The sequence below is a fragment of the Euphorbia lathyris genome, chromosome 6 (assembly GCF_963576675.1).
Source record: "Euphorbia lathyris chromosome 6, ddEupLath1.1, whole genome shotgun sequence".
In the NCBI taxonomy this organism is placed as follows: domain Eukaryota; kingdom Viridiplantae; phylum Streptophyta; class Magnoliopsida; order Malpighiales; family Euphorbiaceae; genus Euphorbia; species Euphorbia lathyris.
The window spans coordinates 29,643,642-29,656,690 of NC_088915.1; the positions used below are offsets into that span (position 1 = coordinate 29,643,642).

General features: G+C 35.0%; 2 protein-coding genes across 2 annotated transcripts; both read left to right on the forward strand.

The window, feature by feature from the left end:
• The first annotated feature begins 231 nt into the window (after positions 1-231).
• LOC136231857 (SH3 domain-containing protein 1) lies at positions 232-5,263 on the forward strand. The gene is made up of 10 exons (XM_066020830.1): positions 232-724; positions 1,248-1,361; positions 1,558-1,627; positions 1,698-1,846; positions 3,701-3,802; positions 3,876-4,076; positions 4,543-4,605; positions 4,680-4,814; positions 4,895-4,969; positions 5,057-5,263. Exons 1-10 carry the CDS (start codon positions 665-667, stop codon positions 5,171-5,173), a joined length of 1,086 nt encoding a protein of 361 aa, XP_065876902.1. The 5' UTR covers positions 232-664; the 3' UTR covers positions 5,174-5,263.
• A 3,252-nt stretch (positions 5,264-8,515) lies between these two features.
• On the forward strand, positions 8,516-12,337 carry LOC136234223 (3-deoxy-manno-octulosonate cytidylyltransferase, mitochondrial). The gene is made up of 8 exons (XM_066024015.1): positions 8,516-8,963; positions 9,697-9,742; positions 10,834-10,920; positions 11,011-11,135; positions 11,414-11,553; positions 11,637-11,688; positions 11,772-11,882; positions 12,000-12,337. The coding sequence occupies exons 1-8, from the start codon at positions 8,730-8,732 to the stop codon at positions 12,090-12,092; spliced, it is 888 nt and encodes a 295-aa protein (XP_065880087.1). The 5' UTR covers positions 8,516-8,729; the 3' UTR covers positions 12,093-12,337.
• Positions 12,338-13,049: the final 712 nt, after the last annotated feature.

Genomic DNA, 13,049 nt, shown 5'->3' on the forward strand with positions numbered 1-13,049 from the left:
ATTTATCACTTTTGGGAATACATATTCCCTCCTTCCTTTCCCTGCAGTCAATTTCTAGTATATCCCCTGCCTATCTGCGGAATGTTTCTTCACTCTCAGTAAAATACATTTTCAAAAACTTTTCCTTTAATTAATTAATATTATTATTTATAGGAAAAACAAAAACTGATATATTTTCAAATAATTAATTTCTGAGTTCTTCAGTAGATCATTATTAAAATAGTTAATTAATAAACCTGAAGACTATTCCTTTTTGTCAACTGAAAGAACAAGAAAATGAAATGTTTAGGACATAAAAAGAAGAGGAAAGCAAATATAAGAAGAAGAAGAAGGTGATTGATGCCTCAAATCAAACTCAATCATATTCATATGAGATCATGTGCTGCTTTGGTATGGTCTCCTAACAAAAAAGGTCAATTCTCCCTTTTCCCTCTACAGTCTACACTGTTCTCTCTTCCTTTTTTACATTCTATCTTCTATTCTCTTAACACAAAACAAAACCCACCAACCATTATTACCCTTTCCACTTCTTCCTCATCATCTGTTAGGATCAGGGCAGGGCATGTGAGATTTCTCTGCAAAATTGGATTTTTCTTGTTTCCAAGTTTCTATTTTTAACCTATAGCTAAATTACTGTACAAAGGGATTGCTTTGCTTTCTGGCTATGGAGGCCATCAAGAAGCAAGCTACTAGGCTTAGAGAGCAAGTTGCAAGGCAACAACAAGTGGGTTTCTCTCTCTCTCTCTTTTCCATCTTTCAATTTTATTTCTTTTCAACTGCTTCGTGAACTTGGTAATTGCTATTGATGACGATCTCAGTTAGTTATTCTTTTTTCCCCTTTTGTTTTGTGCCCTTTTTGTAATGTATCATAAAAGGTTAATCTTTTCAAGTACCATCTCCTACTTTTGGCGGTTTTTGTAAGACATTTCCTAAATTTCTGAAATCTGAAACTAAGTTCTTGGTTTGCACTCACTTTGGTTTTCTATTGGCATATCTGGAAAAATAAAATCAAAATTCTAACCTCATATAGTAATTACAGCATCATCACAATTAGGCATTTATTCATGTTTCTTCCATGTTTTTTGATTGAAGCTTCACAAAGGAGATTGTTGGATGAGTGTGGCATTAGAAACAAAAGAAGATAGATTATTAGCATAAGAAGATTGTCCATGTTATGTTATTCATGGCTATCATATTTCATCCATATCTTAAACTCAATCCTGTTTTGGATGCTCATATTTTTGCAGGCAGTGCTCAAACATTTGGGACATTTTGGAAATGAAGCTGTTGTTCTTGATGAAGTTGAGGGTCAATCTTATCAACGGCTTCAAAATCTATACAATTCCACTAGGGCAGCTAAGGTACAATACTCTCACATTTTTTTATTTATCACATTATGACAAAGTTTTCAACATCTAGGTGTCCTTTTTTTGTTCTAATACAAGAACATTTGATCCATTGAGTTTATGTTTCGGATTTTCCAGAATCAAAATATACATTTTACATGAGATACTGGACTAATCTCACTATAGTATCATTTGTTTTTATGTTTCACAGCATTTTCAGAAGAATGTTATTCGTGGCATTGAAAGTTTTATAGCTGCAAGTTCAAAGCAAATGGAGATAGGTAAATGGTTTTTCTCTTATGATTCATTCATTCCTTCACGATTCTGATACGTTCTCCTACATTATTTTAGCAAGAAAGTTGGCTGAAGATTGTTGTAAATATGGAGCTGATGCTCAAACCACAAATTCTTATGTTGCAAGAGCTGTTCTTCAGTTTGGTACTTCGCGTAACCTAATGGAGAATGAGAGGGAAACTTTACTTGGAATTCTTGGTGATCAGGTGAATTGTGCACTTGAATTTGTGTTAAACCTTGTAGTTAAGTAAATACATAATTTAAACTTGCTGCTGTGATCATGAAGGAAATAAAATTTATTATGGGATTTCAAAGGGCAAAAAGGAACTAACAAATTTAAACATTATTTAAATGGTTAAATGTCCAACTTTTCTTGATGTCATTAATAAAAAGAATCCATGTTCAACTTAATCTGTTAATTTAATTTTAACTTCCCTGGCTTTTTCTTGATGTCATTAGTACAAAAAAAGTAAAAAATTGCATATTGGTCTGAGCATTTCAAAAATAGCCCTAGTAGTACAGGTATGTTAGAGTCTCTCATGCAAATATGTCTTCAGAAATTACCTGATTTTATAGGTATCAATAAAATCTTAGAAAATGTTCTGATATTCTTCATTTTAGTGTGATTGTGGATGATATATTGTGAAAGTCTTGGATATGGACAGCCTCAAACCCTCCTTTCAAGCCTTGACAAAATCTGCAAAATAGGGGCTGACGCTCAAGTTAGTACTATACTCAGATTTACAAAATAGTAAGAATGGAAGCTAGGGTTTTTTGGCATACATGAAGATTATGTAAAATCCTCTATTTATAGGTTGTTATAGGCCTCCCTGTAACTGTTTTCTGTTAGTTCATTTTTACGTGTCAAACCTCTATTGGAGCACCTAGGCCATCCTATAGCAAGCCGTTACGTGTGAAAACTTTCCATTGTTGCGTTTACACCTGGAGATGCAGCTGCCTTACAAGCCTCTGCTGGACCTTTATTTGCTTACTATTCTCTGGGCTGATAATGAGCTTCGCTTCTTTACGAGCTCTAATCCCAAAACCATTGCAAAAGACCTTTTATTCAGTTGTTATCAGTGGATATGTTGGATCTTAGTCCCCATCCAATTTATTGTTTGAATATGTAAACAGAAGTTTAAATCTCTTTTGAAATTTATATGTGCATTATGTTAGAAGATCAAAATGCAGATTTCCTTCAATTCAATTTCATTATAATTCACCTCAGAATTAAAGTTAATATTACTATATATTAGAACCCTTTAAATTTATAATTCTGATAGAAACCCATGTGCGTGCTTGCATGCCAGTGCGCACACACACATATGATCATTAGTTATGGAATCTTTTTCAAAGAACTTGGGCATTATTATGGAACTTTTGATAGCATCAAGTTTAGGTGTAGATTTGGGGCTGACATCTAACAGCTGAAATGACTTTAGGACTAAATTAAGCAAAGTTAAGAATGCAACCTGATTGAGATTTCATATGAAATTCAGGGGGGTTATAATTAGAATATGTATCCCTTTCTAGTAAATGTTACTATATCTTTCATAGTTTTATCTTTAAAGTATATTTATCAGATGGACCAAAAGGGGTTTTGGTAAAAGAAAAAAGTAATTATGAAGCATATCTTTTAAGTTCCAAATTTAGTTAACGTTTGGTTACAGGCTCAAGTTTTAGTTTCATGGATCAGTGGACTGAATTGAATTTAGCAACTCATTTACCAAATTGGTAGCATTTCACGTTAGGATTTAGAATAATGAATGAGTGGCTGTCAAGTGGATAGATCATAGTGAAAAAGAAAACATAAGGACATGATGATATCATGACAAAATTATATATAAAAGTGCGCTGACAGATCATCTGATGGGTCACAAGCATGGGTTACTTGTTATCTTTTGCCTCAAATGCTATACAATTTTATGTGCTTTACAGATATGGTACTAACCGTTAATGGAGAGGTTTGGAACATTTAGCATGATCTGTCGTGTTAGCAAATTTATTGATTTGCCTTTCTGTTAGCATTTCGAATTTTGTAATAGGTTTTTGATATATAGGTTTCTGAGCCTCTTCGAGCAATGGTAACAGGAGCTCCTTTGGAAGATGCTCGACATTTAACACATCGTTATGAGAAACTCCGGCAAGAGGTTGAAGCCCAGGTAAACTTTGGTATCGCATGGGTTTCTGGTAGGGTAAGGAACACTGGGACTGACAGCAAATTTTTCTCATCAGGGAGCTGAAGTTTTGAAGCGACGATCAAAGACCAAGGAATCTGATATATCTGCAGAGAATTGCATGAAGCTTCGAAATGCAGAAACACGACTGACTGAACTTAAATCTACAATCATGTCACTTGGAAAAGAAGCAACTGATGCAATGTTATCAGTTGAAAATCAGCAGCAACAAATGACTTCACAGCGCCTATTTGCTATGGTACTGTTAATCACTCCAGTTCTCATGAATGACTTGCATTAGCTTCATTGCATGATCAGGATGTTGTAGGATAGTCTCATTGATTTCTGTAATGTGTTCTTTTCTTTTATTCTTATGGTAGATTTTTAAAATTGCGAAAAGGTGAATATCTGACTGAGGTAACATGCTGTACTCCAAAATTTGAATAGACCAAAAGTTATACTTAAGTTTGTGGAAACGAGTATGCATCTTCATAAAAAATTTGTATTATTGAGTTGCAGTGTGAGGGCGAGCCTTGGCGCAACGGTAAACGTTGTTGTCGTGTGACTGAGAGGTCACGGGTTCGAGTCTTAGGAGCGGCCTCTTGCCAAAAAAAATTTGCAAGGAAAGGCTCGCTTTGCTTGATTGTGTGATAATTATTTTGCTTGGATAGTGTGCTGCTGATTAATGTTTGGATGGCTGATTTGGTTTTTGTTCCTTTTTCCAGGTAGATGCTGAGAGATGTTTCCATGAACATGTTCTAGCTATTTTAGATAAGTTGCATGATGAGGTTTGTACTTGTATATAAGTCTGAATTTGTATAAATATTGTAACTTTGGACTAAAAATTTTAAAATGGAATCAGATGATCATGGAGGAGCAATTAAATGATCATCATTCAGCTAAATCGGAGACGACACAGCAAGACATGAGTGCCCAATTGGCACTTGAGAATACTACAAACAGATCAGATGAAAAGGATGCGTTTTTCGTAGCAAAAGTAATGAACTGAACCATGTCCTTGTGGGAAAAGGAAAGAGAATCGTGTATCTGACATTATGTGGAAATTGTTGAATTCAGGTGATACACACGTTCGATGGGCAAGCGGAAGGGGAATTAAGTCTAGCTCTCGATGATTATGTTGTGGTTCGGCAGGTAAAATCGACAAACTAAACGAGTCAGTCAGTGAAGATTCTAAGTTGAATTGTTAATTTATATGTTGTTGGTGTTGTTGTTATTAAGGTGGGTGCAACAGGGTGGTCGGAAGGAGAATGTAAAGGTAAGGGTGGATGGTTTCCATCTGCTTATGTAGAAAAGCTGCAGAAAGCACCAACAGACCACCAAACAGCATCGTCATGATGTTGGTGAAACCAATAATTTAAAACTTGTATATTCCTTACTTCATTCTTTTCTAGTAGTAGTCTCAAATAAATAAGACAATTCCATTCTTGTGTTTTATGCACTAAAAAGATTCTTTCTTTCTTAACTGCATTATCATTCCTAAGATTAGAGACATAAATATAACTATAAAATAAGAAGAACATAAAATCATTTAGTGCAAATAAAATTACATGAGGTGAAAGAATAATTTAGGAAAGGATAAAATTTAGTAAAATTGATATTGCTGCATAAGTTAGCAATTAATTTAGAAATATAGCTTAAGCAATTAGACATTTTTATCAATCAAGTCAATATTAATTGATCAAGTTTAGTAAATTTAACTTAGCCTTTGTTTGAGTTGGGAGAACGGGGTGGGGATTCTATGTCCCTGTTGAGAACGGGGAATTCCCGATTGGAATCCTCGCAGGGCAGGGATGGTGATTCTTTTGTTTCCTGGAAGCAGGGCCAGGGATGAGGATATGTATTCCAGCCCCATGGGGATCCTGGTATCCATCCCGTTCCCGATATGTCCCCCGGGGATCTCCACAGATGCTTCGATTAATTCTCTGTTAGACATTTTTTTTTTTTGGTAGAAATTAGACATTTTTTTTAATATGTTTTGTTTGTGATTCTTTTTAAAGTTATTAGGTTATGTCAATTTTATTATTTCTTTCCACCGTTCAAGTCAAACTCAATCTTATTCGTTGTCGTTATACTATGATAAATGTCAAAAAAATGGAGACAAATAGAGTAAAATTTTCCTTGTTTAGGATTTAAAAAACGGGGAATCCTTGATAGGCCGGGGAGCGGAGATGGAGAATGTAATTCCCGTTCCGCTCCGTTTACATCTCTAAATGGAGGTGAGAGGTAGATCAGACAATGAAAGTGAATGGGAAGGGATGGAAATGAAGTTTAAAAAGTTCACATTGGTTGAGACCATAAAATGTAAATGAGAGTTAAAAGTTTAACTTGGTGAGAGTTCAATGGAGGTGAGAGTTAGAGAAGGTAATGAATGTGCATACGGTTTAGGTTTAAGGGTTAGTTGTGGAATAATAAATTTCCAGGAGGGATATATAAGAAAAACTATGGACAAAACTTATAAAGCAATTTCTATTACTTCCATTAACTAATAATTTGGAGGTTAAAATTTAAAGGGTAATGAGAGCAAAATGTTAGTTTCATTACCTTTCTTCGCTCTAACAAAATTACCAAATAAGATTAATTTAATAGTTTACATTCATTACTTCTATAAACTTCTTTCCAAACAAGTAATAAATAGAAAACTAATTATTGATCATCCTAACTAGAGAATGACCGCTGTGATTTGTAAAAAAAATATCCTGAATGGCTCACCACACTTGTGATGATTGCAAAATTCGTCTTCCAGTTAGCAATTTGATTACATTTTTTCTTGATACATATGAAGAAACCGGATCTCTCAATACTCTCTCGAAGCTCATGACATTTGTGAATAGTCAATCGATATGATAGTGAATCTCACGATATAAACTTCAAATTCATCTCCACCTGAACCTCATGATTACCATTAATCCAAGCAAGGCTAAGACAAAAGAAAAGATCCCAAAGCTCAGCGAAAAAAACCATACAAATACCGATATCCACAAAAACCCTTTTAACCAACACTTATGGTCTCTAATCAGACACCCTCCGGAGAATGCCCCAAACTGCCTTTACTAGCTCAATCAGTATTGATTTTAACCCAACGAACCCAAGCTTCCTCTCTATGCTTAACTGAAGAAGAGTTGAAAGACAAGTTTGCTTGCACCACCTCCCTGGCACAACAAAGAATGAAAACACGTCGTCGACCCTGGAACCTGAGGCCTTCAAAAACTTCAGAATTTTTCTATTTTTTTTTTCCAATTATTTTAGCTTGTCATTAACGATTTAAATTTAGGTTTTGTGTTTATAAAAAAGAGATTAAGTTTTGTGAATTGTCCTTTATATATTCCCATATTTCAATTCAATTTTAGTTAGTTATAGTTATATTTAATTAAAAAAATGAACTTCTAAACAATTTTGTATAAATTGCACCCATCGCTATTTAATTTAGGTTTTACTTCCTTTTTTTTATCAATGTCCTTACTCTCAATTGTCTAGCTGATACAAATGATATTTTAAAAAAAAATTAGTTATTGAATTTTTTTATCTGAGATCATTTGGTTGTTTAATTAGAAGATAGAATTTAGTAGTAGATGGTCAACCAAAACGATCTGAAAATTTGTGATTTTGTAAAATCAAGAACATGGTTTTATGAAAAATGTATTTCTAAATAATTTTACGAGTATATTTTTTTTTTTCATTTTGAGGTTGATTTTATAAGTAGGGTACTTATCGAGCCAAGCGGAGCAAAGCTTTGGCCTATTTATGTCAACATAAAATTAACGAGAGCTTCGAGCTCAGTTTGAGCACAAAATCCCATTTATGAATTGCTCGAGAGTATGTCGTTTATCTTGTTCACAAAATTTATTCGTGAGCAGCTAGTTAATTTTGTTCATAAACTTTACTTATGAAAAGCTTGTTATTAATATTCATGAACTTTGATTCTAAAAAAAAAAAATTCATGAACTTTGCTTTTGAACAACTCATTAATTATGTTCATAAACAAGCTCACAAGCTAAACTCGTGAACAAATAAACAAGTTGCTCACAAATAATTCGTTTATTGCTCATTTATTATTTTCGCGGACGAGTTCACCTAATAGAATAATAAAAATACCACGTAGTTTTGAAATCTATTAATCTACAAGTTTTACATTTTTTTCAATAATAAAACATACTATTATCTTTTTATCTAAATAGAAATACTATTATTAAACAAATAATTGAACCGAGTTTGTTTACGAACTTGTCAAGGCGGAAGCTGCGGGTTCGAGCCCCGTTGACGATCCATCCAATAATATAATAAAAGGAATACATCAACTCATATCTCCCTCTTATGCGAAAGGGGAGACAATTTCATTTTCATTCCCAAGGGGATACTTCTTATTTTTTTTATTCTTATTACTTTACTTATTAAATATTTCTTTTTTTTCTATATTTAATTCTATTTAAATTTTTAATTTCTATATTCATGAACATTATAATCGACCTCATTCATGAGCTTGTTCACGAACCGATAACCGGTCATGCTCGCAAACTTTTAAGCTAAGTTGCGTCTTGTTTAAACTCGATTCGTTTATAAATCAAGCCGAACATGGTCCACCTTTTATCAAGCGGAATGCCGAACTGCTCTGACTTCCATTTACAGACCTATTGATAAGGGACTGTTATATTGATAAATGGTAAGATGAATGATTGGTATGTTTGGTTTTGAATGTGAGGGACATGAACAAGGTAAGATATAATCTGAGGAGCCATGGTGTATTTTACCCTAACTTAGTGGAGTAACAAATACACTTTGAAATCCACAGTTGAGAAGTCTCGTTCGTTTTATGAGCAAGCGTTGAAATCTGGCTGCTCTTGTAATTTGCAATTGCTAAGCGAATCAAGGAAACGAGATATATATAAATCCAACAATGACGATCTGTTCTTCTCCTTCTTCGTCTTCGTCTTATTCTTCAACCAAGTCATGGATTTTGCATGGAATTGTGGCTGGAGCTGCTATTGCTGCAGCTATTGGCGCCCGTGCTTACCTGGCCAGATCCCAAAAGTTTCGTGGCCGTGTTGTCGGCATCATTCCTGCTCGTTTTGCTTCCTCTCGCTTTGAGGGCAAGCCGCTTGTCCATATCCTAGGCAAACCCATGATCCAGGTCCTCCCTCTCTCCACTTCTCATTCACCATTGCTCAATAATTTCATACAGTTTTATAATTGTTTATTTCTTTATTCGAATTTGTTCGATGGTGACTGATGAGCAATTGTTAATCAGTATCCATGGTGTCTAATTAATTGGTTGCTACATCATTATTTAACATCGATCCGCTTCATTGTAGCCAAGGAATGGCTTTTAGCATTTAGTTTCCCCTTCATTTGCGGGATTGAAAACCTAAAATAGGTGACAAATTATGCATAGGCAGCAGCAGTTAGCTGGAAACGAAAAAAAAAAATCGAAATTTCTCATTCGCCATCACATCTAGTTTATCTTTTTGCATTTGGCATTATAAATTCAATTGAGTCTTTGTATTTGGATGCAAGTACATTTTCTCTTGGAGAATATTTTGATCCTCACTCTAATTAACTATTATTAAGTCGGTTAGCATGGTTATGAACATCATATGTCGTGTAGGTCCTACGCGAGAATGGTGACAAAAGAAAGAATGAAAGATCATAAAAAAAAACTTAGATTATGTGGTGCTTATTTAAATTACACCCATCAGCCTCTGATTAGTTTGCGGAAAGCACTTATATTTGAATGTGTTAGTCAGTTTTTTCTGTGAAAGATTGAAAGAAATATTTAAAGTAACGGACGAACTATGATAAATATTTTCTTTCAAAACTGCTTCCTTAAGATACTTTTCGCTGATGTTTTAGTTGTTTGTATACAGAGAACTTGGGAAAGGGCCAAATTGGCAACTAGTTTGGATCATATAGGTATATCAACTTGCCTGAGCTTCATTTATTTTGTTATGGAAATGATGTGTTTTGTGAACAATGAACATATTTCGACCCCTATGGTTTTCTATTCAGCACTTCAGTTCTCTAATTTGTTTCCATGGCGAACTATTTTGATGTACTGGAGTCTGGAATTTAGTACAGTAGAAATTGCACATGAGAAAATGGAAGTCTACCTTGTTGAACATAATTTTGAAAATTGTAAACGGTGGATAAAAAATTGAAAATGGGAAAATATTATTTGAAAGAAAATGACACATGAAAATGTCAAAAAAGAAAGAAAGATAGCAAATAGAGAACTTTTGCAAATGTCTGAAGAGATTTTTTTGCAAGGGTAGAAGATTATCTCTTTCAGAAACTAAAACTGTACTCAATGTGTTAATCATAGATAAGTAGTTGTCAAAAGTTCCCAAAGCACAAGGTGTATCAACTTTCAAAGCTGCTTAACTTACAGCCTGCGTGCCCTCCTTCTGGCGAAGATGCATGAAAGGTGCCTGTGAGTTCTCTCACCAGCGAAGCTCACCACAAGTTAATTCATGATCTTGCAGAATCTTAATTGCATTGAGGGCTCCGGAAAGATTTAGGGGGCTAAGTATGTGTAGTACATTCATTTAATTTGCAAGGGACAATATCTATACCAGCTTGTTGCAAACTGCATTCTAGACTAGACTGCAGCTGAAATGTTGATTTGCCTTCACATCTTAAGTATATTGATGTATGTGAAGTGTATTCAGCATTGCAACATTGTGGTTGATATCTTCCTTTATTATTATTATGATTATTTTTTCATTTGCGGGCATTGAGTTGAGGGTGGAGCGAAGGCAGTGGAGGGCAATTCTAGATTGTGGTCATGAACAAATTTCAGGGTATCAATTATAGGAATATGTTACCACACTTAATTTATCCAACATGTGTAGTGCTTATATTTTTTGCTGAGTTTTTTTGGTATTTGGCATTCCTAGTATGATAATTGCCGCCTTTCTGGTTTCTTTTTTACAGGCAGAGTTCCACATGTTGAATTTCTAATTTCATGCTTGCAGTATTTTATTGATTGTTTGCTATTGATGCAGTTGTTGCAACAGACGATGAAAAAATTGCAGAATGCTGCCGTGGATTTGGTGCTGATGTGATAATGACTTCAGAATCTTGTCGAAATGGTAGGCTTTGTACTAGTAATTATTTGGTGTGGCTATTACTTTTATGTTGGATTTTGATAGTTGCGAACTTTATTAGTGTGCACTATACAGGTACTGAGCGATGCAATGAAGCACTTGGAAAGTTAGAAAAGAAATACGATGTTGTTGTCAATATTCAGGGGGATGAGCCTCTTATTGAACCTGAGATAATAGATGGAATTGTTAAAGCACTGCAGGTGAAATTTGCTTACATCTTATGAAATATAATCATCATATTGTATGAACAACAATTGCATGTTGATGCATACGCTGGTTTTGATATATGAACCAACCAAGGCTTCTCGTGCACTGCATGAAATTTCCTGTGAACTTCAGTTATAATCTTTGAAGAAAAGGAATGTGCTGTATAACTAGCATATCATGTGGAAATAAGTTTTCCAGGATTTGATCTTATTATGAAGAATTTCTTTTAAAATTGATATGATTTATTGCTGGAATCAATATATGAGGGCAGGCAGCCCCAGATGCAGTGTTTAGCACGGCTGTAACATCTTTAAAGCCTGAAGATGCATTTGATCCCAATCGAGTGAAATGCGTAGTGGATAATCGGGGATATGCCATTTATTTTTCAAGAGGGCTCATTCCTTTTAACAAGTGAGTTCATCAATTGTGGAGATTGGTGGTTCTTTTGTTTAGTGTGGGCTGCTTTTTTATTATATTCATTACATTTGATACAGATCAGGGAAAGTAAATCCGCAATTTCCATATTTGCTTCATCTTGGAATTCAGGTATGAAGAGAAGAATAAATTATCTTAAGGGTTGCTTTCTCCCATTTCTGATATATAAGAGTGCATTTGATATGTTTGAGCAGAGTTATGATGCAAAATTTCTGAAGATATATCCAGAGCTTGAACCTACCCCGCTGCAACTGGAAGAAGATCTGGAGCAGCTTAAAGTACTTGAAAATGGGTATAAAATGAAGGTAAAATACATACATGTCACTTAAACTGTTCTCTTCCCTGAAATTTTCAATGTCCTAAAAAAGACTTGGTTTGGTGAAAGAAAAGGGTTGATAATGAGTGTAAAAATGTGGATGCAGGTGATAAAGGTGGAGCATGAAGCGCATGGGGTTGACACTCCAGAAGACGTTGAGAAGATAGAAAATTTAATGAGGGACCACAATTTATCATAAAATTACTTATAGTGTGATACAAATTGGAGTCGTCTGTCAAGTTAAGTTGGTTTTTTAGTTATATGTTAACCCATCCTTCTCTTCTGTTTTTTTTTCTTTGATTATTAGTCTATTTATTTATGGTACGAAATTCACTATTTTTTTTATTGTTTTTTTTAGGAGGATGGGTTTGAATCCACAACCTTCCACTTATGATTTCAGAAATTTCAGAAATATACCAATTAAAATATGTTCATTTGGTGAAATTCACTATTTTTATACACATTATATTTCAGTTTTAGTTTCTTTTTTGGGAAGAATGGAAGGCTAACAAGCCCAGAAAAACAGTAAAAGAGCAAAGAAAAGGAGAGAAGAAAACAGGGCTAAGTACACAAATTTGTAACCATTCTTGCAGAGGTTCGGCCGTGTCGATCCTCTGAGAGAATTTGCTGGAGGCCTGCAGGGGGCGCAACGCACTCGTGATGACCCAAGGTTAAGGAGCCTACGAAATTTGCCAACCAGTCAGCTGCCTGATTTCCTTCCCTATAGACATGTTGGAACTTGATCTCCCAGTTTCTGTCTCTAAATCCCCAACATTCACGAACCAGCCATCCCAACGGGTGTCGGATTGTCTCTGATTTGGTCATAAGCCGTAGAACCGGCTCTGAATCCATTTCCATGATGACTTTCCTATACCCCTTTTCCCAGGCGATGCGGAGCCCAAAATAGACACCCCATAGCTCAGCCAGGAAAGCCGTACAAATACCAAGGTTAACCATGAAACCATATTTCCACTCGCCTGTGCCATCTCGTATTAAACCTCCAGTAGCCGCGAGCCTCGGGTTACCTTTACTGGCGCCGCCAGTATTTATCTTCATCCAATCGCCCTCAGGAGGCTCCCAACTAATGATTCGTTCTACTCTTTGGGGATGTGTTGCGGTTCCCATGTTTTTGGAGGCGTTGTAGGCTTCATCAGCT